We start from the raw sequence: 26,826 nt of genomic DNA, 5'->3' as shown, positions 1-26,826 counted from the left end.
GAATGTGTGTTTTTCTGAAAATTAAATATGTTTTATATATGTATATCTCAAGGTCGATGGAAGAATAAATGGGTATATAAGTGTCTAAATGGATGATTTGTTTTTGAAAAATTGATTGTGTAACTGACTGATTAAGTGTATCATAGTGAATACATGGCTTAGTGAGTAATGTTTAAATATGTAAATATCTGTATCAGTCTCTCACTTTGTGTATAAGTGGCTGCATGGGTTGGTGAGTAGCTACATGGGTGTCTATATAGGTTATTAGTTGGTTTTTTGAGTATCAGTCTGAGTGTCTGCATGGTTCGGTGGGGGGTATTACGTAGTGCATAGGTGCATGAATGAGTGACTCACTGTTTGTATGTGTTGAACACAGCATGTGTGCAGGACTGTATGGGTGGATGAGTGTGTGTATGGGTGTGTTAGTGAGTGAATGACTGTCTCAATAGTGTCTTTATGAGTAACTACATATGTTTTAAACTAGTATATGTGACTATTGGTGTATATATGTGAGTATATGTGAGAGTGAGAGATTGAAAGAGTTCCTGTATGAATAAGTATGTGTTTCTATAAGTGATTGTTTAAAAGACTAAGTATGTGTAAGTTTCCGTAGAAGTAAGTATGGTGGTGTGTGTATAACTGTATATGCAAGTAAATGTATGTTTGATTCTTTATTAGCATGAGTGACTATGTGTGTGAGTAACTCTATGGATGAGTGGCATTGTGTAACAGGATGTATAGGTGTATGAGTACATATGATGAGTGAGTACATGTATGAGTGACTGTATAGGACTGTTGGTGAATGAGTGGATGTGTATGTGGATCTTAGAATTACTGAAGAGGTTGTTGTAACTGGTATTGGTATGTCCATTGTTTTGAAAATTTTAGTCTCTATTTTTGAATGTGTGTATCAAAGGTTATATTAGGGTGAGAGGAGGTCTGCCACTCTATCACAAGGATGATGTCATCAGTGATGTCCTCAGTGATGTCATTTGAGATGTCATCAGTGATGTCATGAGTGATGTCACTGACCATGTCATGAGTGATGTAATATGTGACGTCATCAGCAGTGCATTGCGGGCGCGCGAGTTATAGTTAGCTGAACTAACTATAACGGGGGAATTTCAATGGTTTTGTACAAGTGAAAAGTCCAGCTAACTATAACACCCCTGAAACCTATGGTTTTTTCAGTGAATATATATATATATACACACACACCTTAAAAACAAGTTGCAGCAAAAACACCACCAAACGAAAAAACACAAGCATTGCGATTTTATCAGAAAAGAAGAAAAGTGTTAATAATATTCTGTTTAGAAAGTGTGCGTTTATCCGAATGTTGTGGTTTAAAAAATAATTCAGTCTTTTAGGCAGTACATTTGTTCTGCAGGCCAATCTCATCTCGTTCTAGCTACAGTTACCCGACACACTGTCCCGACATCCATGATTTACTGGATGTCTTCATCGCTTCTATGTGATGCATCAATCAATATGGTTGACATGATTACAAAAATAATAACTTCCTTGAAGAGTAAAGCCCCTTTGGTCCTGACGAAGTCCCAAGTGCAAACAAGCCTTAGCAAAGACCATGAGTCTAGAGGTGGCTTTGAGAACGCTTTCTTTGTTTTGTCATTGTTTTTACAAAAGCTAGTTGCATTATTGAGGAAACTATCATCAACCCCCCCCAAAAAATGGCTAAATGGAGAAAAGAAATTGCCTCAAATACAACACATTGCCAAATTAGATTTGGCACTTAAGGAAGCTAATTTGCTTGTGGATCTGCTCCTTATGAAAATGCAAAATGCAATCACTCACAATGAATTTACCTAATGGCTGAACTGGGGAGACCCATTTACCCATGCTGCATGAATAATGTGAATGACATAAGGATGTAGAGGATGGGCTGAAAGTAGGGGTGGGCGGAATTTGCGTAATTGCGTTACGCAAATCTCCGCAAAACGGTAAAAAATCTCCGCGAACACGCAGAAATTCCGCGAACACGCGGAATTGCTTGTTCGCGATGCTTTTTTCCTGTTCGCAATTGCTGTTTGCATGCTCGAGGAGAAATATCTCGCGAACATGCATTTTGAGAACGCGAACAAGCAAAAATTTCGCGAAATCGCGGAAAGCAGACTTTTGAGCAATTTCGCGTTCTCCGCGGAACGCGAAATTACGCAAATTACGCAAATTCCGCGAGCGGAACGGAATTTGCCGCCCAGGCCTAGCTGAAAGCCCTTGTAAATAAGTATATTATAGATATTATTTCTGTAAAATCCAAAGGTCTTGGCTACCAACAGACCTATGAAACTATAAGGTGGGTGTTAGAAATGGGGGTCTCTAGTTGGCAGAGGTAGGTACCTTTGTCCAAATAGGGGCTCTTGCTTCTAGTCAGGGTAAGGGGTACACATTCCTAAAATAACCCCTGCTCACCCCCTTGGTAGCTTGACACGAGCAGACAGGCTTATCTCAGAGGCAGTGTGTAAAACATTTGTGAACACATACAGTAAAACAGTGAAAACACTTCAAATGGACACCACACCAGTTTAGAAAAATAAATAATCTTTATCTAAACCAAAACAAGACTGAAAAAACTCCACTGTACAGTTATCAAGTTATCTTCAATAATAAAAAGCTTGTAGTAACAAATAACTCCACTTTCAGTAATACGATGTTGTGACAGATGAAAATCCAAAAGTACGGCGCAGACCACGAGGTGTGAGGCGTCGGGCCCACACAAAGTACAATATCTCGGAATATGGTGAAAGCAAAGACAGTTCATGGCATCAGGGAGGTGCGGCTTTGGTGGTGTTGTGCGGCGGTTGACTCCTTAAGACTCCAGGGGAGGCTAGATGACTGTTCCTTACTGCGTCAGGGCGATGATGTCACGATGGTGCCAAAACCACTGTTCCTTATGATGGCGCAATGTCGATGGGTTCGGGGAGTCACCCACGTCGAGGATCGGCTCCGGGATGATGAAGTGGGCTTCAGAGTTAATGTGGCACAGCAGCAGGCGTCGGGACCACGTCGCAAGTCGGAGCAGTGCTCACAGCTTCGGGCAGGTTACGGCGTCGCTCTCTGGCATCGATGTGGCACGGCGGCTGGCATCGGGTCTACTTTGTGAGTCAGAGCAGCGCTCACGGCTTCGGTGCAGATTATGGGGTCACTTGCCGACGTCGGTGTGCCAAATTCCTTCTGTAGCAGCTAAAACAGCAGTTAGATGCAGGCAGACAGAAGGGGTGAAGTCTTTGTGTTCCTGAGACTTCAGAACAGGAGACAAGATCAGTTTAAAGCCCTTGGAGATCTTTTCTTCAAGCAGGTGACAAAGCAAAGCGGCAAAGTCCTTTTTCTCCTTTCCTTGGCAGCAAGGAGCCACTGCAGGTCAACCCTAGACAGCAAACAGCACAGGGGCAGTATTCCTCCTCAGCTTCTTCGGCTCTTCTCCTTGGCAAAAGGTTTCCTCTTGATTTCCCAGAAGTGATCTAAAGTTCTGGGGTCTGGTCCCCAATATTTAAACTACAAAATCCTTTGTTCTCAGAAGGCAGAAAGTGTCTGTACACAGCCAAAACCAGTTCTGTCCTCACTGGTGCAGCTTCCTGGCAGGAGGTGGAGACAGCATTGCTGAAGGCTGACCAGGCCCATTTAGGTGAGAAGGAAATCTCCTCCCCCTACTCCCAATGTAATCAGTCTATTCAGCCACAGCCATCTCCAGCCCCCTGTCATCCAAAAAGCCAGACATGCAATACACAAACCTAGCAGAAGCACACTGGATGGTTAGCCAAGAAAATACCCACTTTCTAAAAGTGGTATTTTCAAACACTGAATGCAAAAATCACCCTTACCAAAAGATGCATCTTAACATTCAGGCATACTAAACTTTTATTTTCCTATCTTGTTCCTGGGGTCAGTTATGTTTATAAGATGTTATAAACTAACTCCCCAGTCTGGCCTATGGGAACAGATAGCCTTGCAATAGTGAAAAGTGAAATTGGCAGTATATCACTATCAGAACATGCCACACACACATCAGGGCATGTCCTACCTTTCACATACAATGCACCCTGCCAACAGGGGTACCTTCAGTCTACCTTACGGGTGACTAACATGTAGAAAAGGGAAGGTTTAGGGACTGGCAAGTGTGTGCACTTGCCAATTCTACATGGAAGTCCCAGACTGCACACAGGCTCTGCAAGACAATCATGGAATCACTAATCCATCACATCAATTTATAAAAGAGAGCATATGCATTTTAGCACTGATCAGCAGTGGTAAAGTGCCCAGAGCCATAAAACCACCAACAACAAGTCAGAAAAAATACAAGAGGAAGGCAAAAAGCTCTGGGATGACCCTGCTAAAAGGGCCAAGTCCAACAGTGGGCCAACATGCATCTTCCATTTTTATACATATTGTTAGAAATGGCCAGCTCCCTGGATCTTGGAAGGGGTCATGCACTAAACCCATATTTAATTTAAAAAAAACAAGAAATCTGATCCAACATATCGTATCATTTTATTTTCCCCTAAATCTTGGTAGAAAGATATTTGCCAAATTAATTTTACTTCATTTTGAGAACTGGGTAGGGCAAGATAAACTGGTCCTCTGGGAACAGGGGGAATGTCATAGATCTTATCCAAAGAAGCAATGCTGACCACATGGCCCCTATTCACCTCAGAAGAAACTTCCACCAACATAAAGCCAATCTACTTAGGGGCCCCACAGGTCCCCTTCCATGCCTCCTCCAGAAGACAGCAACCCATAAGCACCAGGCTCACACCCATTCTGAATGCCTCCACATTTTCCACAATGTTGTCAGATGCTTGTAAACACATAACTGTCCTCCCATTGGTAAAGAAATCCTCCGCAGACCCGTAAACGTTAGCCACCTACAGTCCAATCTCCCCGCTACCATTCCCAGCCAAGGTCATAGAGAAAATCACAGATGCCTCACCAAATACTTAAATGACCACAAACCGCTAAGTTTTGTTTCAGACTCAATCACAGTAAAGAAACTGCCTCATCACCGCCACGGATGACATTCGCATGGCTCATGACGGATATAGCAGCTCTCATCCTCCCATATCTCTCTGCAGAATTTGACAAGGTCTCCCATCCCATTCTCATCCAATGCCTATACAAGGTCAGGACCCAAGGACACATACTCCTGTGGATCTGCTCCATCATGACTGAAAGAACCCAGTCAATCAGCCTGGCATTGTACACTTCGGATGTCTGCCTCCTAACATGCAGAGCTGTGTGAGGATATTCCCTGAGCCCGACCCACTTTAACGCATCCATAATCCCTCGAGCCAGCATCAACCGCTCCAAGGACAGCACATGCCAATAACACAATTCATTCTCTCCCTCATTGACAAGATGGCCAGTATCTGGATCAAGTTCAAAGCCTAGATGACTGAAATCGCCAACTAGATGAAGATCAACTCTCTGAAGCTGAACACAGACAAAAGCGAAATCGTAATCTTTGGGAAGAACACTTCACCGTGGGATTTCACCAGACAGCCAACAGAGACTGACGCCACCATGAACCTCAGATCATCAACAGCAAACTTTGGTGGCATTTAAATAATACTGCACATAATTTAGTCAACTTCGCTTGCATATTTCGAGCCTCCATTGCTGCATAATTAAGTGGCCCTGATCATATCCCACCCCTCACTCATTGCACGAATAGAGGGAAAAGAACTTCTCATCCACCCTGCGAAAAGAACTTTTCATCCTCCCTGCCTGTTGCTTGCTTTGGAACATTCGATGTAATTCAGCTCTTATCATTTGACCAAGCAACTAAGTGATCAGATTACATATATTCTCCGTGCTACACAGCATTATTGTTTTGTGCTAGCTCTTACTGCAGTTTTTCATTACTTCATGGTATAGTTAGTGGCTGAATGGTAGAGTTTACCAACAGATTATGTATTGATTTCAGGAAAACAAACTCTTTGTCAAAATGGGTAAATAATCTTCAATTGTCAACATCTTCAGTGATAAAGTTGACGTGATACAAGCAGAGACAATAGTAATTATTTCCATTGATTAACAAGGCACTGTAGCCTACCAAGCTATTTACACATTTAAATAATATCCTCTATCGGAGCAGCAGAAGTAAGTATTCTGTGATAGAAATACAAGCACATACAAGAGCATGCCTACGATATCCAGACATACATGTTCATCCCTGTTGCTATTTTTTTGTCTCTGGTTTACTGTGCGTGATGCCACTCAGGCTACTGCACCCACCAGATTTAATGTTAAACAACTATAGGTTGGGGCATGGCTGACCGCCGATCATGGCGGACCCAGCATAGAGAAACTCCGGAGCCCGGGCACACAGGTCCGTCACAACCAATGAGTGCCGCACCCATCGAGCTACATCCAACGAACCGAAGCTGTGTGGTGGTCAGGGACTGCCCACCCGAGAAGCGTGAAACCGCCATTGCTGCTACATTCGGAGGAAATTTAAGAAAGGCCTAAGCAGCGATTGCCTGTGCCAGTACGAGGGAGGCCGGGAGCTGTGCAACACAAAGGTATGCCTTTAAGATTGGTGTCACGGGAGCGCAGCGCCAAACGGAGAAGGGCGAATGCCCTCTTAAGAGCCTGATTACCCCCGGAATTACAGAGTGAAGGATCTGTGGAGTGTGAGATTGGCCTTGACTCCGACAGTGCTACTCATACGCAGTGGGGATTGAATACTCCCGCGCGGGCCGACTCGGATACTGAGCAGCAGAGGGGACGGACGGATCCTCCTTACCCTGGGTCAGCGGAGATGTGGCTGGTGTGGCGTTGAGTGCTGGAGAGGGCCCGCCAGACGACCTCTAACAACACGCGGCCCAAGCTGCGCTCATATTGGCGTAGACCTATTGAACAGCCTGGAGGGGTCTGCACTTCTGCCGAGCACAAAGGGAAGCTCTGGACTGTCGGCGGATGTGCTGGGTGATTCACCGGGTGTGGGCAGTCGGAGGTGAGACATCTACCTTCCCCTGATACACTATCTCCCTCACTCCTCACCCTGCCTGATGAGAACGGAACAGACTGAGTGACGATGGGCTGGCCCCTGATGCAGGGGCTGGTAACTCTGAGCCGATACAATAAGTAAGATGTCTTCCCAGAAGGGACTGCACTGTAGTTGTCGGTGCTCCCCTTGGCTCCCACTGAAACTGGCACCAACAATACTGGGCATAGCTATAGCTGAAGGGTGCGGTGACTGATTTGGCGGGATCAATCAGCAGGTGAGCTGCGGCCTTATAGAGTTCTACTGCGCTGGGTCAGGGTCGCCGGCTTGCCTACAGCATTCGGTGGGCGTCAGGGGGCCTGCGCCTGGAGCCACACAACATCGTATGGAGCATTGACTGGCTGACCTGCATCTGAGCATACAAAAGAGGTGCAGTGAGTTGGGACAACACTTAGAGGAGGAGATGAATGCGGACACTACATGCGACGCCCAGTACGGGGTGGAAAGGCTATACTGGTAATGCTTGATCTATCCGCCGCGTTTGATACGGTGGATCATCACATACTCCTTCAGCGGATATAGGGATAAAGGATAAAGCCGCAGATATTCTTCGTTCCTATTTGAATAACAGGAAGCAAGCTGTGGTTCTAGATGAACATGCATCCTCTCACTTTGTAATGCCATGTGGGGTGCCTCAGGGATCGGCACTCTCACCCACCCTATTTAATATATACGTCTCCCCTCTGGCTAAACTTATTTGCTCCTTCGGTTTCAAGGCCATATATTACGCAGATGATACACAAATTATCATCTCTTTAGCCACAAATCCAGAGACTGTGGCGGAGCGTTTTAAGCTCTGCATGAGTCAGATTATTTGCTGGATGCAGAATAATTGTTTAAAATTGAACACTGGGAAGACGGAAGTAGTCATGTTTGGAGGGGACACGTCTCTTTGGAACTTAAATTGGTGGCCCGAAACAGCAGGACCATGCCCCCAGCCGGTAAAGAAGGTAAAAAACCTTGGAGTCCTCATTGACGACCATCTTTTATTAACTGATCAGGTAAATAGTATTACCTCCTCCTGTTTCTATACTCTTAAAATTCTTAGGAAAATTCTTCCTTTTATTCCTATGCCTTTGAGGAAAATGGTTGTAACGGCACTGATCTTGTCAAAAACTGATTATTGCAATTCACTCTATATTGGAGCAAACAAAAGTGTGATCCAAAAACTCCAGACCCTGCTGAATGTGGCGGCCCGGCTACTACTGGATTTACCTAAATTTAGTTCCATTAGCCAAATTACTCGAGAACAACTACATTGGTTACCCATATCCGCTAGGATTCAATTTAAGTCAATGTGTGTGTTACATAAGAGTTTGCATAGGTTGGGACCTTCGCAGATAGGTCAATACTGCAAACGGTACACCCCACTGAGAAGTCTGCGTTCTGCGTCAGCCCACCTGCTTGTGGTTCCAAAAGTAAGGACGCTGAAGTGGGGTGGCAGAAGTTTCCGACATCTGGCCCCTAAGTTTTGGAATACTCTGCCTCTGCATCTTAGAATGCATAGTGATTTAATACAGTTTAGAAAGGGACTGAAAGCTTGGTTATTCACATGGATCCCCGCAATATCTTAAGTTTCTCTTGTTTTAATTTAATGGCAGTAAGCGCTAAGACGCCATGGAAAATATGCGCTCTACAAAAACCAATTTTCCTTTCATTTCATTTACAACAAAAACAGTAAATGTTCCCTGCTCTGCAATCCGACGGGGAGACCCCACTGATCCCCTGGACCTACAGAGCATAGGAAACGGGAAGCAGAGCTGCAGTGAGGACACCCAGGATGGGCTGTGAAGCACAGTGACTGGGTTACGGTCATTCATATAGCAGTAGGCTCTAACATGTTTACACCATGCTGACACACTGAGGAACTGTGAGTGCCCTAAACCGGTCAAAACACGGAGGGCCATACTGTCTCAGCTACCACTGGCGCCATGGGGACTAATGCAACTTGACTAAAAACTGAGACACTAGATTACCCTATCAGCAGCAGGTATTGTGAGGAATCCATTGTGCATCATGGGGCGCACAAAAGGCAAACTACAGGAAGCGTCCGCCTCAAACTCGCAATCCACAGATGAACAGGAACTCTCTGCACCCCCACAGTCTCGAACCTGTGTACCGCCCACGAACGTTACGGAAACTCCAGATAAATTAGATTTGATACTGTGAGGGGTCAGGGAGTCCAGGATGGCGATAGAGCAACAAATTGGCATGCTCACCACCCGCTTCACTCTGCTCAAGGCCGACCATACTAAGCTGGCGACCACTTTGAAGGATAACTGTTTAGCTCTGGAAGAGTAACTGCCTCACACAAAGAGCACAAATTCAGACATTACAGTGGCAAATAACTGACCTTCTGTGTAGGGTTGAGGACTTGGACAGCAGAGCTAGACTAAATAATATACGCATTATTGGGCTCCTGGAATGAAGTGAGGGCCCGCCACTTTTATGGAACAGTGGTTCCGAGAACATTTTGCCCCCACTGGACTGTCGGACGACTTCTATATCGAAAGAGCCCAAAGAATTCCCACCGGTAAACCAAAGGTGGGCGCATCGCCGAGACCACTGATAGTCAGGATTCTAAACTATAAGGACAGTGATATCCTACTTCAGAAGGCAAGAGAGTGACCTCAGATCAGGTTTGAAAATTTCCAGATCTTATTATACCCTGACTATACCCTCATGGTCCAGCGCCGAAGATCCTCCTTTCAGGCTGTCAAAAAGAAGTTGTGTGATTTGACCTTAAAATACGCACTATTATACCCTGCACATTTTTAAATAATTCATGAGCAAAAAACTTATTTTTTGGAAAGTCCAGAAGACTTGGAGGAGTGGATTGAGGTTATGGAGCCGACCCCACCGTCAGGTGATGCCCCCCAGAGACTGATGTGTGGCCCCAAATGACTGCAAGGCCGGCAACCAAGCCGCAATGTGAAGACCATTGACAGTCCAATAGCACTCGGCCCTACTGAGTACCAGGTACAACGGATAAAAGATGCAGCACTGGCAACGACAAATACGTTCAGGGAAAATGCCTCACGAATGGACTCGGTATCCTCGGAGGGCAGTACCGTGCTCTCTGACTCAGAGCAGTCTAACATTATTTCCTAGAGTAACGCCTCAAACTACAGACGACATACTGAACCACTGAGATATACGGAACTAACCGTCCTGCTCACCCACGAGTATGATGGTGTCGTCACACTGGTTCATGGACACAAATATCCTTTTTCTTGTATAATTATAATGGCATCATGATGTTATTTATGTAAGTCCAGGCTCTGCTGAGCACATGAATAAGAATATTATCACATGTTTGGCACAAGCGACATCCCCCTACTTGCGTATGCAACAGTTCAATACAGCAAAGTTCAATATGTTTTACTTTCAGTTTGGCCCAGCTTGGTTCACTTGCAGGGCCTTGTATCAGAGTTACAGTGGATGCTTGGGGTCTTGGCATACAGCAACTAATATGTCCTAAGTTCCGTTTCTTATCTCTTGTTCCAGTCACACACACACAACTACTGTACAATGCACAAGCTTGACACATATAACTTAATTACGTGGAATGTTCTGGGTCTAGGATCAGTGCAGAAACGGCATAGGGTGCATACACAACTGATTAGACGCAAGGCGCAGATAGTATTTATGCAAGAGTCCCATTTAACGGAACCGGAAGCGGATAAAATGCAGAAGAAATGGAAGGGTCAGATATTCACTACTAATTACTCAGCATTTGCTAGGGGTGTTACGATCTGGATTAGATATGGAGTCCTGTTTGTAGTGCTGGATAAGAGGATAGACGCACAGGGCAGGTACATTTTCTTACGTGGGACACTAGATGGCATACACATAGTATTGGGCAATTTATATGCTCCAAATTTGGATCAGAATAAGTTCGTTTTGGGATTAAACGTGGTGCTAGTGGCTGGGAAGCATACCTGTGGATCATGGGGGGGTGATTGCAATGCAGTTATGAATATTGGACTTGACCGTTCACACCCACCCCTCAATGGAGTGGGTACAATCAAGCAAGCAGAGGCCCTGTGCAGTTGGGTGAATGGTTGGTCCTTGTGTGATGTGTGGAGAATGAAGAATCTAGCAAACAATGAATACTCTTTCTTTTCCCCAGTACACCAATTGCATACCAGAATAGATAGGATCATGTGCTCCCTTTCCATAGCTGCCTAGGTACCCACGCCACGTACCTCACAAAAACCTTCTCAGATCATAACCCCTTAGAGATTTTGCTTACCTAGGGCAGAATACCCACCCCTGTACCCACATGGAAGCGTTTGCCCCAGTTGCTAGAAGACACCCTGTTCTGCACCACCCTTGTCCATTACACTTACACACTACTTTTCAGAAACCTGCAACTTAATTGAATTGCACGCGCTCAAACAGTAATCCGGGGAACTGCAATCAGCGCCACAGTGGGGGCAAGACAGGAGGTACATAATAACCTGAAGGCAGTAGAGGATACTATGAACGGGCTGGAACAGGAAGCGGCAAGCGACCCCACAAAACAGGCTCCCTTGCAAGAGGCACGCATTCAGCATGCGGAGTTATTAGAAACCCTCAGGGTAATTGACTACAGGGCCTTCACTCAGATAAAACATACTGAGGCAGATAAATCAGGGACCCTGCTAGCAAATATTCTGAGAGAAGACCCACAGACCACTATAATCAGTCAAATCACCATGCCTGGGGGAAATATGAAATGTACGCAACATGGCATAAACGACGCCTTGAACTCATATTAGGAAACACTTTATAGTAAGCCACCTCCACTTGACACCACATTAATAGATACCTTTCTAGCAAACCTACCTTACCAACAGCTCCCTGCAAACATGCAAGACACTTTAGCTGGTCACATTTCTGATGGGGGGGGGGGGGGGTGGTAAAAGCCTCTATTTAAGAGCTCCCACATAATAAAGCACCGGGCTTTGATGGTCTACCGGTGGAATTTTTTGATACCTATTCAGAGAACCTACTTCCCCAATTAGAGGAGTTATATAATAAGTCGCTAGAATTGGGCCATCTCCCCTACTCTACTACGCAAGCATTAGTAGTGTCGCTGCCAAAATCAGGGAGCAAAATGGCAGACATGGCGGGGTACCACCCGTTATTACTACTGGCACTGAATTTAAGACATTAAGTAAAAGCTTGGCAAGTAGACTACATTCCTATTTAAATAAGTTAGTACACATCGACCAATGCAGATTTATACCAGCACGTAGCATGACATTAAATATTAGGAGATTACACCAAATAATGGCAACCAACTTAGAGCAGCACACAAATACCGGCTGTATCGCACTTGATCCATGGCAGGAGCTTGATACGCTGTCAAGGGAATATATGTTCGGGGCTATCGAGAAGTTTGGGCTGCCCCCTGAGTATATCCGGTGGATACGCCTACTATACAAGGCCCCTACGGCGAGAGTCAGGACAGGTAAACAAATCTCACGTGAATACCGGGTGCATAGGGGCACGCCTCAAGGCTGCCTCCTGTTCCCACTCTTGATTTATTGGCACTAGAGCTGCTAGCGCTTTGGCTACGTCAAGAGGCTGTCCAGCGTGGGATACCTATGGGCACTTCCACACATCTAATATCTGCCTATGCGGATGACATTATTATCTACGTACAGGATCTACTGGGCGAGCTAGACCCTATCCAAGGAATCTTTACATGGATTGAACAAATATCGGGCCTAGCCATTAATGAATAACAATCAAACATCTTTTTCTTCCCGGATCATGCACGTCCCGAGGTGTTCAATTTTGGGCCGCGTTCTCTACCGGTGGCACAACACACACTTAAATATCTGGGCATCCACATATACCGGTCACACACAGACATCCTGGAAGGTAATCTTAATAAAGCTATCAGGGGAATACGCTCAAGGGACGCTTTTTGGACTACGCTGCCTCTTTTGGCGATGGGCCGGGTGGCAGTGTCCAAGATGGTGGTACTCCACGACTCCTCTATTACTTCACTGATTTTCAGATTATAGTACTCCCAGTTACTTTTAGCACACTAAATACTATATTATTGGATCTCATATGGAGATCGGGTCGAGGACGGGTGAGTCTTAAAAAACTACAAATAGAGACAAGCAAGGGAGGATTGGGGGTACCGGATTTCCGAGCATATTATTATGCGAGCCAACTGCAGTGGCTGTCCTACTGGACTGTGGGTCGCAACCTGCAAGAGATTGGATATACTATGCAAAACATCAATCAGGGACTACTACACACATTATTACTACCACAAAGTAAAATCCCCCTGAACGTACCGCCTCTATTAAATACAGAACTGTTATGCTGCAGAAAAGCACTGCAATATACACCCGGCTGCGCCCCCTATGCAAACAACATCCCATTGCTGGGGATCCCACTACTGAGGGGAAGACTTACGAAATGTAAAATCAGGTCATGGTCAAATGTAGTCGTGAAGATGGTGGGGCCGTTATTCAATGGTGAAATACTAATGGACCATGAGAATTTTATACGGGAAACGGGGCGCCAAACCATCTATACATGAGACACGCTGGGATACTGCAATATGTTGAGAAACACTGGCCCCCCAAAGGGAAGAACCTCAGACACATGAGCTAGTCAAATCCCCATACTACATGGGGCAGGGATGCCATCTCATGAAATGGCTGTACTTGGGCATCCTGGCACACTCTACGTTACCACTTGATGCCCTCTGAGTCAAATGGGTGGAAGGTGTGGGGCAGACAATTTCAGACAGGGAATGGGCTGCTACTTTGGAACATCCAAAGAAGGTTACCCGAAATGCAAAGTTTAGGTTCATACAATGTATGGTCCTTCAGGGAAGTGGTTCAGGGAAAGCTAACCTTACGCCACATCACTTACAACGGATGTTTCCAAATACACAACAACAATTTTCCAGATGCCAGTTGGTGGAGGCGGACTTAATTCATATGCTGTGGGCATGTCCGCACCTGAGGGAATTCTGGGGGGAGGTCCGACATCGCATAGAGGAGGTTACACATCTCTATATGAAGGACTCGGTGTTGGAGTGCCTGTTGGGTCTCCGTAAGCATACGTCCCTGCAGAAGGTCCAGCTCCACTTTCTGGACCTGACGCTTAATCTTGCCAAAAGAGCCATTACCATGAGATGGAAATCAGCCAAATCCCCTGCAATACACACCTGGTACAGCGAAGTGTTACGCTGGGGTGGGGCAGAAAGTGTCGCCATACGCCATGAAAAGGCTCAGGGTTACGAAAAAATCAGATATCCATGGAGTGGGATGTAATATTAGAAGCCTTTAAAAGTTCTGACCCTCATCATATACCTGATTCCCCGAACATGCAGTAGACCATGATGCCATGTTTTTAAATATAGCCTTAGTACAGTGGATTGAAATAGGGGAGCCATTCACGACTGTTTAAAGAAATATGTAACCAGCAATAGGATGTAACAAATATTCTGATGTGGATAAGAATGCCAGGGCAAAGAGGGAGGGGGTTTGGGGGATGCACAGTTGTTATCAGTTAAAAGTTTACCTCTTATTGGTATCAGAATAATTATATCAAAGCCGAATTTATATGCATGACAGATGTTGCCAGCAATGATAATCAATTGTATACGGTATTTTATATGATGCCTTTGCCATATGTAACTTCAAATGAATCAGAAAGAATGTAATGATACTACGGTACGATTGTCAGTAACAGATATATATAGAAAACCAATAAAGTATGTCTTTAAAAAAAAACTATAGGTTATCAGAGCAAGTTATTAACTTATAGACTCAGAAGACCGAATAGAGTTTGAAATAAGAAATGTTTTAAAAAAAGACTTTTTGTTAATCTCATGACTTATGTCAAACAACCTTTTTGACCCTCCTGAAATTTTGATAAATGCACGACAAACGTCAACAAAAGAAATAACACAACGCAACTGGTTACTATGTTTTTCATCTAAACAGAAGTCACATTTTGTGTCAGATCTCACGTGCCTCAGAGTCTCGCTAACTCAGCTGTGCAAGCCTAAGAGCATAATGGGACCTTCTATCACACACAAAACTGGGGTTAAAGGGCAATGTCGACATCACATCGATGACTCCTGCAATGAGGCTAACGGTACAAACTGACTTCGATGAGATCTAGAGAAGTGCTTACTGTGTGCTAGTGGTTGCAATCAATGGGCACCAGTACCTATTTTTGAAAGCCAAAACTTAATTTTCATCATTAGATTTCGACCCAGACCAAAACCTAGAACGGTAGAAAAGGAAGAAAGAAGGAGGAAGAGAAAGATAGAAGAGCAGTGAATAAGGAAGAAATTGGAGAAGAAAAAGAGCCTGCATGAGTGTCATAACTAGAGAAGTGTAAGGTGATCAAAGAAATAGGCAAGAGGCAGAATAGAAACCATTAAGCATTCATCATTCAGCAGTGCTGGTGGTGGGTTCCTAAGACAACCTTTGGCCCTTGCAAAATATATACTGACCTACAGGCACAATCATGGGCTACGATGAGCACAAATACATTTATCCTTGTACTTATTATAATTTTGTCAATGAGAGCCACTTGCATTGATGAGAACTGGACAAGTGGGAAATGATAACTGGAAACCCTGTGGCTAATGGACACTAACTGATGGTCACTAGAAATCCTGACGGGTATATTGACATTTAAACGCTTCGGCTGGTCTAAATAGCAATGGTAACTGAGGATGATAGCATCATACTGCATTGGCAGTCAGTAGGATATGTGAATGCTTTAGGGACATGATCCCTGCGGGGGTACAGACAGTGCCAATGAATAGCATCTGCCCTGAGAGCCAAAGAAGACAATAAAACATGTCCCATCTAGAGGAGAAATTCTAATAAAATGACTCCATGAAAACTCTCATTGATGGCCACTGGAACCATGCCACTGAATGGCAAGTGGGATGCTTGAAACTATGGATTTAAGGATCGAGGTTGTATTTACTAATGTAATCTAGGTCTAAGGAATGGAAAGTAAAGCGTCCAGGAAAAGATGGGAGATGTTAACCTGGCACAAAATTAAACTTGTAGCCCCAACACTGAAAGAGATATCAAACCGGTGGCATTGCCACTGCTGGAGAGAGGCACTTGGTATGCTTGAACTACTGGAAACCAAGGTCTGGACCCTGGTGAGCCCTTCTACCACTGCACATGGTAAAACATGCATGTCAACTAATCAACTTATTCCACGAGCTGCTCAATGCACCAGTGTTTGTGTTATTTGTCTAAGGGCTGTAAAAAACTCTGGTTTTATTGGAAAATATGTTGAGAACAGAATACAGATACAAAACGAGAACACACACCGTATCATCTGTGGACTAACGAGCAATACGGAAATGTCTATGTGAATACACAGGAAAGGTCAGTACAAATGGAAGGTACAATCTGAAAGCAGCACACACACAGGCGTTAGTTGGCGTTTGCTGAATGCGAATCACAATGTAATACGGTTCACGTATTCGGCTTCTTTTTTTTTTTTTTGAGTTCAAAATGTTTTATTAGATTTTCCATAAGAATGAACAAATACAGACAATACAGAAAAAATTTATCACAAGCGAAAATACCTATATAAAATAAAACATTTCTAAAAGCAATTCTAAATACAATAGTTAAAGATGTATATATAATCAATTAGAAGGAGGGAAGATAAACTAAAAAGAAGGGCAGGGAGGGAGCCATGAAGAATTGCATTGTCAACTTATTAGAAAAAAGGAGCTACATTCATCATATAAGGCGTTAAATAGAATGACTGTAAAACGGTGGATCAAGTATAAATATACAATTATAAAGATAAGTATACATCTATGGGTAACCAAAACGAGTGAAACAAACTAGAATTGTGATTGATCCCTTTCAGGGATAATTGAGCACCTCTTCTTGTAAAAATGACCCATGACCACCAAGCATGAACCGATAAAGACGAAATATCCTTCCAGCAAAATGTAATGGACTTTAAAGCAGCTGATATTAGGAAGTTAAACAGTTTACCTTCTAATTCAGTTAAGTTATGCGTAAGATCAACAGCTTTACATATTAATATTTTGTAAGAAATAACATCATGAATATGAAATATTTGTTGAATAATATCCCAAACATCAGACCAAAATTTAAAAATTAATGGACATTCAAAAAGCATATGTCGTAGTGAACCAGGGAGTAATTTACAATGCCAACAAATGTCGTCTTGCATCAGCTTAGCACGAAATAAACGCACTGGGGTCCATAAACAATTAAATAAAATATAAGAATTGGTTTGGTAAAGTGAAGCAGGCAGCCATCCTGAAATTCTATTAAGCCAAACAGTCGTCCATGTATCGTTGGACAAAGAAAGGGAAAGCTCATCATTCCAAAATGTTGAAATAATATTTAAATTGTTTCCTATAGAATTAGATAATTTTTTATATAAAATAGAGACAGTATGTGATGACGTAGAGATAGTTCGAATATATAGTGCTAAATCTGCTTTAACATTAAATGGGATACCATGAGGGAGGGAGTCTAAAATTGAATTACATAACGATTCATATTTAATAAAATCAGATTGAGGTAAATTAAATTTCATTTGTAAAGCTTCAAAAGAAATAAAAACATTGTCAAAATAGATATCTTTAAGATAAAAGATACCAGCTTTAATCCAAGCATTCCAAAAAGTAACATTTCTATTCAATTTAATCACATTACTATGCCACAATGACATATCTTCAGTATGAGTCATAGGGATCAAAAAGATTGAATCCAGGTCATTAAAAATGAGTTTAGTGGATTTAATAATAACCGATTTATGCACATATATTGACCTATTGGACATTGTTAGCAAGGTGGTCAATGGAAAAGGATCCACAAGAGACTGCTCTATATGAAACCATGTAGGTTGGTTCTTTAAAGAGGAAGGAGAAAACCATATGGAACTTTGTTTCAGTATAAATGCTTTGTGATATAGAAAAAAGTCAGGCAAGCCAAATCCAGCATTGCATTTAGGTACTTTTAATTTTTTATAACCAATACGAGTTGATTTATTATTCCAGAGAAATTTGGAGAGAAGTCTATCAATGTTTTTATAGAATTGTAAAGGAAATTGAATAGGAATCATAGCAAGTGTATAAAAATTTTTAGGAGCAATAGTCATTTTAATGGAGTCCATTCTACCCCACCAAGAGAGGTGAAGTGAAGACCATTTAGACGTTTTATCTTTAATATAATTCAGAATAAAATTACTATTTAATGTTAATGTTGCTTTTACGGAGGACGCAAATAGAATCCCAAGATATTTTAATTTATCTTTTTGCCACACAATATCAGCCATGGGTAACATATCAGGAGTACAAAAAATGTTTAAAGGGAAGAATTCAGTTTTATTAATATTAAGTTTATAACCAGAAACCATGGAATATTTTGTAATAATTTCTAATAGGGCAGGCATTGAGGATAGAGGTTCACTAATAAATAACAGCACATCATCAGCATAGGCTAAAGTTTTGATATTAATCTCCTTAATCTGAATACCTTTGATATTAACACAATTTCTTATATGAGTAAGGAAAGGTTCAATTCCAATGAGAAATAAAAGTGGAGAGAGGGGACAACCTTGTCTTGTGCCTCTAAAAAGAGAAAACTGACTAGATACTTGACCATTAATAAATAAACGAGCAGTAGGGGCATAATACAGAGCAGAAATCATGCGTATAAACGAAGCACCAAAATTAAATGATAATAAGGTTTGAAATAAAAATTGCCAATGGATTTTGTCGAAAGCTTTCTCTGCATCTAAAGCCAAAATTCCTGCGGGGGAACTTAAAGTGGAACTCTGTTCAATAATGTGTAATAAGGTTCTTGTGTTATTTGTAGAATATCTATTCTTCATAAAACCAGATTGATCAAGATGTATAATAGAATCCAATATAGGGGACAGTCTAGAAGCAAGTATTTTAGCATACAATTTACAATCTTGATTAATTAGGGAAATAGGGCGATAATTTGAAACAAGAGTGGGGTCTTTATCTGGTTTAGGAAGTACAATAATTAAAGCATCAGTAAAGGAACCTGAGATCGTTCCTGAAGAACCAAAAAAAGTAAAAAGTTGAAATAAATAAGGCAAAAGTTGGGACTGGAACTCTTTATAAAACTCTGCTGGGATACCATCTGGGCCAGGGGATTTTTTTTTTTTATGGATTTAATAGCAGCTAAAATTTCCTCAGTAGTAATGGGTAAATCTAGCCTAAGCCTGTCCGAGTGTGAGATTTTGGGCAAATCACATGTATCTAAAAAAGAGTCCAGTATGGAAGGATCATGAGGATCAGGCTTATTATATAAAGTAGAGTAAAAATCCCAAAATTCCTTAACAATATCATTATGAGATATTGCAATGTTACCATTAGGACCATGAATTGAGGTAATTTGCGTTCTATCTTTTTTTATACGTAAATAATTAGCTAAAAGTTTCCCAGATCTGTTGGCATTAAAACGGAACTTAGCCTTAGAATTAGAAATTTGGATGCCCGCTCTAGTACTAAGGATTGAGTTAAATTCATATCGAAGCTTTTGTAGCTTGACTTTAAATTGAGGATCATTTGATGAAATAAAAAGCCTTTCAAATTTCGCAATTTGTTTTTCCAAACACCTGATACGTGCGTTGAATGTTTTATTTTTATAGGCCATAATTGAAATAGTTACACCCCTAATGTAAGCTTTAAAGGCGTCCCATCTATTGACCATGGAAGTGGAACCTTCAGGATTGAGTAAAAAATAGTCCTGAATAGCATTTAAGATTTTAGGCTTATTATGTTCATTAAGAACAATTCCAGTATTCATACGCCATCTAGTTTGGTTTGCAAAAGTTGAAGTTAAATTCAGAACAAAAGAAATCAAGGCATGATCTGAGATATCAATATTACCAATCTTAGGAGTCTTAACAGATTGGACTAATTGTGTGGAGACTAAAAAATAATCAATTCTAGAATGCGAATTATGTGGATTAGAGAAAAATGTAAAACACTTTTCTGTGGGAAAGTGCAAACGCCAAATGTCAACTAATTTGGTGTTATGAATAAATGACTTAAAAGCATGAAAAACCTTAGGAGGGCGAAATTTAGTACTAGATATTCTATCCAATAATGGGTCAGCAATAACATTAAAGTCACCTCCAACAATTAAAGGAACTTTACCCAACTTTAGAACCTCGGTGGTAATATTAGACCAAAAAAGAGGGTCATCCGCAGTAGGACCATAAACATTGAGCAAAAATATGACTGAATCATGAATTTTAATTTTAGCTATAATAAATCTTCCATCTGCATCCGAAATTTTGCTTAAGACTTGGCAATGCAATTTTTTCGCAACAAAAATAGCCACCCCATTTTTTTTACCAATTGCAGGTGATGAAACAATAGTATCTACCCATTTCTTTTTCATATAATTTAAAATGTTGTCATCTATATGAGTCTCTTGAAGAAAACAAATATCTGCCTTACAACTACCTAAATAATCTAAGATTTTTGTACGCTTAACTGGATGACGTAAACCTTTAACATTTAGTGAAACAACTTTAATATTGTGGATATTAGCCATAATGAAGAGAGAAAGAAGAAAAAATCAAGAAGAGGAGAAAAAGAAAAGAAGGAGAATGATAATGAGAGAAAATAGTAGCTCCAGAACAAGTAAAAGGAGGTGAAAAAATTAAAAAAAGGAGAAAATGACAAACAGGGTACAAAAATATCAAAGATGAGACGCACATACGCTCAACAAGCATGACCTAACCGTTGGAGCCCAATGTAGTAATGGTTCATTAACCTGTCAGAAAACAAAAAGGAAATTAGCTATAATCAGGTATTAGAGTCATGAGTATCCATGGATTGCTGTGAACGTTGATCCAAAAACTGACGCAAGTCCTCAGGACGTTGAAAAGATTTTGACAGATTGTCTTTCCAGATACGCATTGTTGAAGGGTCAAAAAGACCATATTTGAATCCAAGACTTCGCAGTTGAGGCCGAAGAGTAGAAAATTCCTTGCGGATTGAGACTGTTTCCTTGGCAAAGTCTTGATGAATAAAAATTTTATTCCCATTGACCATTAAGGAAGGAATCTCTCGTGCTGCCTTTCGAATCAAAACCAAATGATGATGTCTGAGGACTTTGAAAATCATTTGACGAGGTTTGGTATGTTGAGGATTGCGATGTGAAGGGATTCTATGGGCCTTGACAATCTCAAATTTTTCTGGAAATTTAATTTGTAGAAGCCCAGGAATCAAATTTTCCAAATACAACCTACAGTTGCCACTCTCCACATCCTCTGGTAAATTAAAAATGCGTAAATTGTATTGTCTGTTACGATTTTCCATCTCTAGGAGCCGGGTAGACAAAGGAGATATTTTAGCTACAAGAGGAGTGAAAGTCTCAAGCTTAGCCTTATTATCGTGTATTTTAATTGCATTATCAGATATTTTCATTGACATACTCGCCATTTCCTTTCGAACATTTTTAATCTCTGAGGCAATAGCATCTGTGTTAACACGAAGCGCTTGAATTTCCTCCAAAATTAAGGATAATGAAGGTTCTGTTGACTCTACCGCCTTTGATTTAATTGGCGGAGGTGAAACCTGCTGCTTTCTTTTAGGATGAATATTTTTATTATCCATGTTGATTTGGTAGCAAAAGTAGGATAATAATAATAACAATAAAATAAAATATCAAAATTGCAAAAATAATAGCAACAACGCAGAAAAAATGAAGGAAAAGAATACTGCAGCAGTAAGAATATCCTTATTAAAGCTGGTGCAGCAGCTATAACAGGCTATGGGAGTGGCTAGGCCCAAGCCTGGCCCTTTCCTGAATGCTTGCTCCGCCCCCTGACAGACAAAGCTGGGAATACCTGAAGGGAGAGCTGGAGGCAGAGGCTGGACACTGGAAAACGCCTCAGACAGCGCCCAAATTCCAAGAAAAACTCAGCAATCGACAGGTAAGATGCTCAGCATCCAAGCGACCTCATTTGCGGTAAAAAACTGACAGGAATCGTCGTTTTTAACGAAAAACGGGCGAAAAAACGCCGGAGCTCTCTACACGCCGGCCATCTTGTTTCGCGCGCTCGCGCGTCTCCCCCGGCTTCTGAATGATCGATACATCTAAACAATTTATAGTCTGGAATATTGTTGTTCTAACACATTCCCGCAGTGTGAAGGGGCGAGGGGGTAAGGCTTACAGGCTAGGGAGGCCAGGCTATTCACACCACAAGGCAGTGGGACAGGACAGCAGCAGCTGAAGATGGCGGTGTTTGCCACATGCGTGGGTGAGAGCGGGGTGGGGCAAGGGCGGGAATGGAAGAAGAGATGGAAGGGAACTCTGCAGACGGGCCTGTTCCTAGAGGAGGAACGTCTTTAGCAGCTCCCTGAACTGCAGGAATGTAAGGAGCCCGGCGGATATGACGGAGATGAGCTTTGTGAAGCCCACAGTTAAAGTAACACTTGGAGGTGTTTCCCATTGAACAAGTGTGAGGTGTCCTGTTACTCTTCGGAATGCTAAATTAGCAAGATCAGGTCTCTCCAACGTGCACAGCGATATAAACGGTGCTATACATTGTCAATGCATTCAGAGAATTAAAAACCAATCACGCCGACCTGAATTCTGTCATTCGAAACACAAAATGGTCTCACAAACAAATGATGTGAAATGCAACTCACAGATTTGTGCAGAGGCTCCTGGGTTTCCATCACTCCTGTGATCTGCGAGTCCGACACTTCTTTCGTGTAAAGTACTGGAAGAAATTAAAGTATATCATACCGCTGGGCTCATACTGGAATATTATCATTATACTAGACATCATATAAGAAAGCCGACTAGTAGAATGTAATCTGAATCCAAACCACTGATGCTGCACCACAGGACAAAATCTGAAATCCCAGAATTATCGATAAACTGGTGTGGGTCCAGCCTCACTTCAGTCTTTGATGTGCTGTAGAGCTCTTCTGCTACAGTCTGTTCTAGAAATTAGACCATAGCATGATCTAAAACAGCACAGTCGTACTACATTCAATTATTTTTACTATCACTATGACAGTGTTACAGTTTTACTGCTGTTCCTAGTTTATTTTTAGCATCATATTCAAATTCTCCATAGGCAGATAGTCCACAACTTTTAAAGATGAGAAAAACGTCCCATTTGCAAGACCAGAAACAAACATTGACAAAAAAGAGGGCATTGCACTCAGTTTCTATTAGTTGTAAATTCAGATTACTTTATTTTGTACTGTTTTCTATTGTTTTCAAAAATTGCTAATATCTGTGTTTAACACTGTTTATTACTACCATCTCAAGGCCTATCTCATGTCACAGTACTCCTACTCGTCTTCCAAGTGGTTCTGTTCCAGCTCATATGAAGTGTGTTCACAGATGGATATAGGTCTCCAGCTCATTAGGATGGTTTATGGTGGAATTTTAGCACCCCTTCCTGCAATTCTATCTTTCAGACAAATATTAAAGATTAGCCCTTGTAACATTTTCTCCTTTGAACAGGAGATAAATGTGGTGTGCTTGGTTCTCGGTTACTGCAAACCAGTGACACACTGCCCTGTTCTTTGTATTGAGATACCAAGATGGCACTAGGTTAATGGTTGTAATTCTCATGTATGATGTTGGCCTTTTCTTGCTACACCACTGTATTACACAAAGTGGCCCAGGGGCCACATTCTGTGTCTCCAGGCACCTTTCGAAATCAGGCTAGGCTACCGATGTTTATGCGATCCCTTCTGTAATACCAATTGCTCCACTGTACTAATACCTATATGTGCACCAGCACAATTCTAAGATGTGCTCCCACATTAGCTTGGGGACAATCCCAAGCCTGAGAAAAAGAGTTTGCCTCTGTTTCCCTACCATCTTATGGACGCAAGTACAGAGCCAAACAGGCCGTTAGGGGGAGCACTGACTGTGCACCACAAAGAGATGGCCCACAATCAGTGCATCCACAAAGATGACCCATGCTGGGGTGTGAGAGGGGTTCCCACTGACCCAAAGACATGTCCCTGCAGGTGAGTGCAGTTCCTCAATGCACACTTCTGCAGCAGAATCTCTGTCCCCTTTCAAAAGCTGGCCATGTGCTGCCTGCACTGAGAAATGCAGATCGCCTGCTTCCAACAGCCTTTTTCTAAAGCGCTACTACCCAAGGCAGGCACCTGTTCCTATCTATGCTGTGGGCAGCACATTGTCTGTAATAAGGCACAATGTCCCTTTTTGCACCACTGGTTCGAATTGTTTTAATGGTTGTAATCGGTTTCAAATGAAATCCAGAAACCATACTCTATGTCAAAGTCATCATTCATACATTTCTGCCAAAGACTACTTACCTTCTAGAACATCAGCCCTCTTCTAACAAGGTTTTTAAAGGCTTGCTGAACCTTATAGGAGTCACAGAATTCAGAGTGGTACCTAATAAGTAGCATTCTTCTGGCCATTACAGTATTGTCTACAGAACCAACGAGGAAGGTACTGGTTACCCTACAGACCGCTATCCAGCCAATAAGGCATCATCTAATACGCCCTTACTCCTTGGTTGAACTCATGCCCAGCCCTGCAAGTGGCCATCTTTGCTTGAGAAAAACGCTTATTTACAGGCCATACTCTAACATGGTCTACAAAGGCCTGGGGGAGAGAGGAGGCTAACAGTGCAAAATATGTTGCTGTTGCCTTACAATTATATGAACATTCATTAAGGGTGTCCCCTCCACTCCGCTTATCAGACGCTCTCAATCCTTCAGTATTCTGTTTCACTAAGTCACCTCTCTCACATTGCTAAACTCTAAATAAGACCCTGTTAGTATAGTGCACCTTGCATTCCTCAGTCTGTTAATGCTCACCTGGAGCAATTTGCAGACCATGCAATGCCTATATTTAAAATATAACTATTGCATTGCCTAAATGATGTCAATGTATAACTTTACAAACCTAATTGTCTCCTACTGGGTGATACTGGAAATGGTAACACAAGCAGCACATTTCACTCTTAAGCTACCCAAATACACTAGCTAATTAGTTTCTCTTACATCATACAAACTTCCCATTCAGCTCCTCCAATACGTTCAGCCACCTACCCCCGGCCACCTTACCTGCAGGCACACGTTTGCTGGACTTATCCATATTATCATTGATGATACTTGTCTAAAATAATGATCATCAATGCACATTCTGCTAGCAAACCCTCATTTACCACAACCTGGAAATTATCTTCTTCCCAAAAACATAGCTCATCTTCCTCTATCTGAGATGAGCCTAACTGTGAAAGCTACATCCTTCTGCAGTAACCTGGATGGGATGGCTAATAGCCAAGTGGTGAAGATGTTACATTTCTAAACTGTCATAGGCAATTTCATTACATGTCGAGTGTAACCAGCATGCAAAACAGACTCTGTAACTGAATATCAAAGTGGATCAACAGAAACGTTTTAAAGGCAGGAGCAGACATTAATCTAAATCATGGTGAGATAGTATCTGCAACCTTAAGGAAGACTATGATACATTTATCTCATACCATGATGTGGAGCTCATGTCTGGAATTTTGCAAATGCACTCCTTACAAAAGAGCAGACTACTCATAGGAGCCAAAGACACATGGGATTATTTTCCACAATCTCTGAAAAAAAATTCGGTTTCATTTGTGACTTCAATAGAAGTGACTATGGAGAGAAAAGTAATAGTCAAAGTATACAGATCCATCAGAGGCAATGTGGGAAAGACAGCCTGTTGGGCTTGGCCCTTTTTGCAGGGTCATCCCTGAACTTTTTGCCTTCCTCCCATATTTTTTCTGACCTGTTGTTGGCTCTTTAATGACTCTGGGCACTTTACCACTGCTGACAGGTGCTAAAGTGCATATGCTCTCCATATTGTAAATTATTGTATGAATTAGTGATTTCATGATTGGTTGGTTTGGTTTACCTGTCAGACCCTAGTACAGTGCACCCGGAGTGCCCAGGGCTTGTAAATCCAAATGCTGCTGGTGGGCTTGCAGCACTGCTTGTGCCACCCACAGAAGCAGCCTGTAAAAGTGTGTCTAAGGCCTGCCATTGCAGAGCCTGCGTGCAGTCTAGTACTGTCATTTTCTTGTCTAACCATTCAAACCTGCCTCCGCTAGGCTGTGTGTATTCCTTTGTCTGGAGTTTGAGTGACAGGGCTGGGGAATTCCAGGAGACAGGGTGAGGTGCCCCAGTGGCGAATAGAGAGATCTGCATCTAGATGGGTGGGAGGAGTTGCACCTGGGACCTGAATAGGGCTGTGCCTGCCTTCCACAATGCTGGCTCCACCCCCTGGGGAGCGGCTGATGTCTCTGCCCTGCACAGTGAATGAAGAGAAGGAATCCTGTCAACAAAGTGCTCCAGTGCTGTACTTGCCTTCCACAATGCTGGCTCCACCGCCTGTGGGGCGTCTAATGTTTCTGCCCTGCACTGTGAAAGAAAAGGAGAAGTCTGGTAAAAAGAGTGCTCAGGAACTGGTTTGGACTGGGCAAAGGCCCCTCTGCCTTCAGAGGACAAAGGATTTCTGGGTATAAATATTGGGACCCTGATCCCAAGAATTTAGATCACTTTGGGAAAACAAGAAGAACCTCTGCTGAGGGAGGAACCAGAAGAAGCTGAGGGGGAAACTATCCCTGCAACTGGGTGATTGGCCTGCAGTGGTTGCCTTACTGCCAAAGAGAGGAGAAAGGAACTTTGTGTGTACTTTTGCTCAACTTGTGAAGGATCTCCAAGGGCTTGGAATAGAGCTTGCCTCCTGCTGAAGTCACAGGAACAACAGACTTCACCC

At 42.4% G+C, this 26,826-nt stretch overlaps 1 protein-coding gene across 3 annotated transcripts in view; it reads right to left on the bottom strand.

Annotated features, from left to right (window-relative positions):
* ARAP2 (ArfGAP with RhoGAP domain, ankyrin repeat and PH domain 2) overlaps positions 1 to 26,826 on the bottom strand; it is a 1,345,662-nt gene that overhangs the window by 1,206,614 nt on the left and 112,222 nt on the right. For all 3 annotated transcript variants that reach the window (XM_085642300.1, XM_085642298.1, XM_085642299.1), the window contains exon 3: positions 22,716 to 22,789. In XM_085642300.1, the coding sequence (XP_085498426.1) occupies positions 22,716 to 22,789 (74 nt within the window). The remainder of the gene's footprint in view (positions 1 to 22,715; positions 22,790 to 26,826) is intronic.

The sequence above is a fragment of the Triturus cristatus genome, chromosome 2_2 (assembly GCF_964204655.1).
Source record: "Triturus cristatus chromosome 2_2, aTriCri1.1, whole genome shotgun sequence".
In the NCBI taxonomy this organism is placed as follows: Eukaryota; Metazoa; Chordata; class Amphibia; order Caudata; family Salamandridae; genus Triturus; species Triturus cristatus.
The sequence above is the reverse complement of the archived record's forward strand: the minus strand, read 5'-3'. Positions and strand labels throughout refer to the sequence as shown.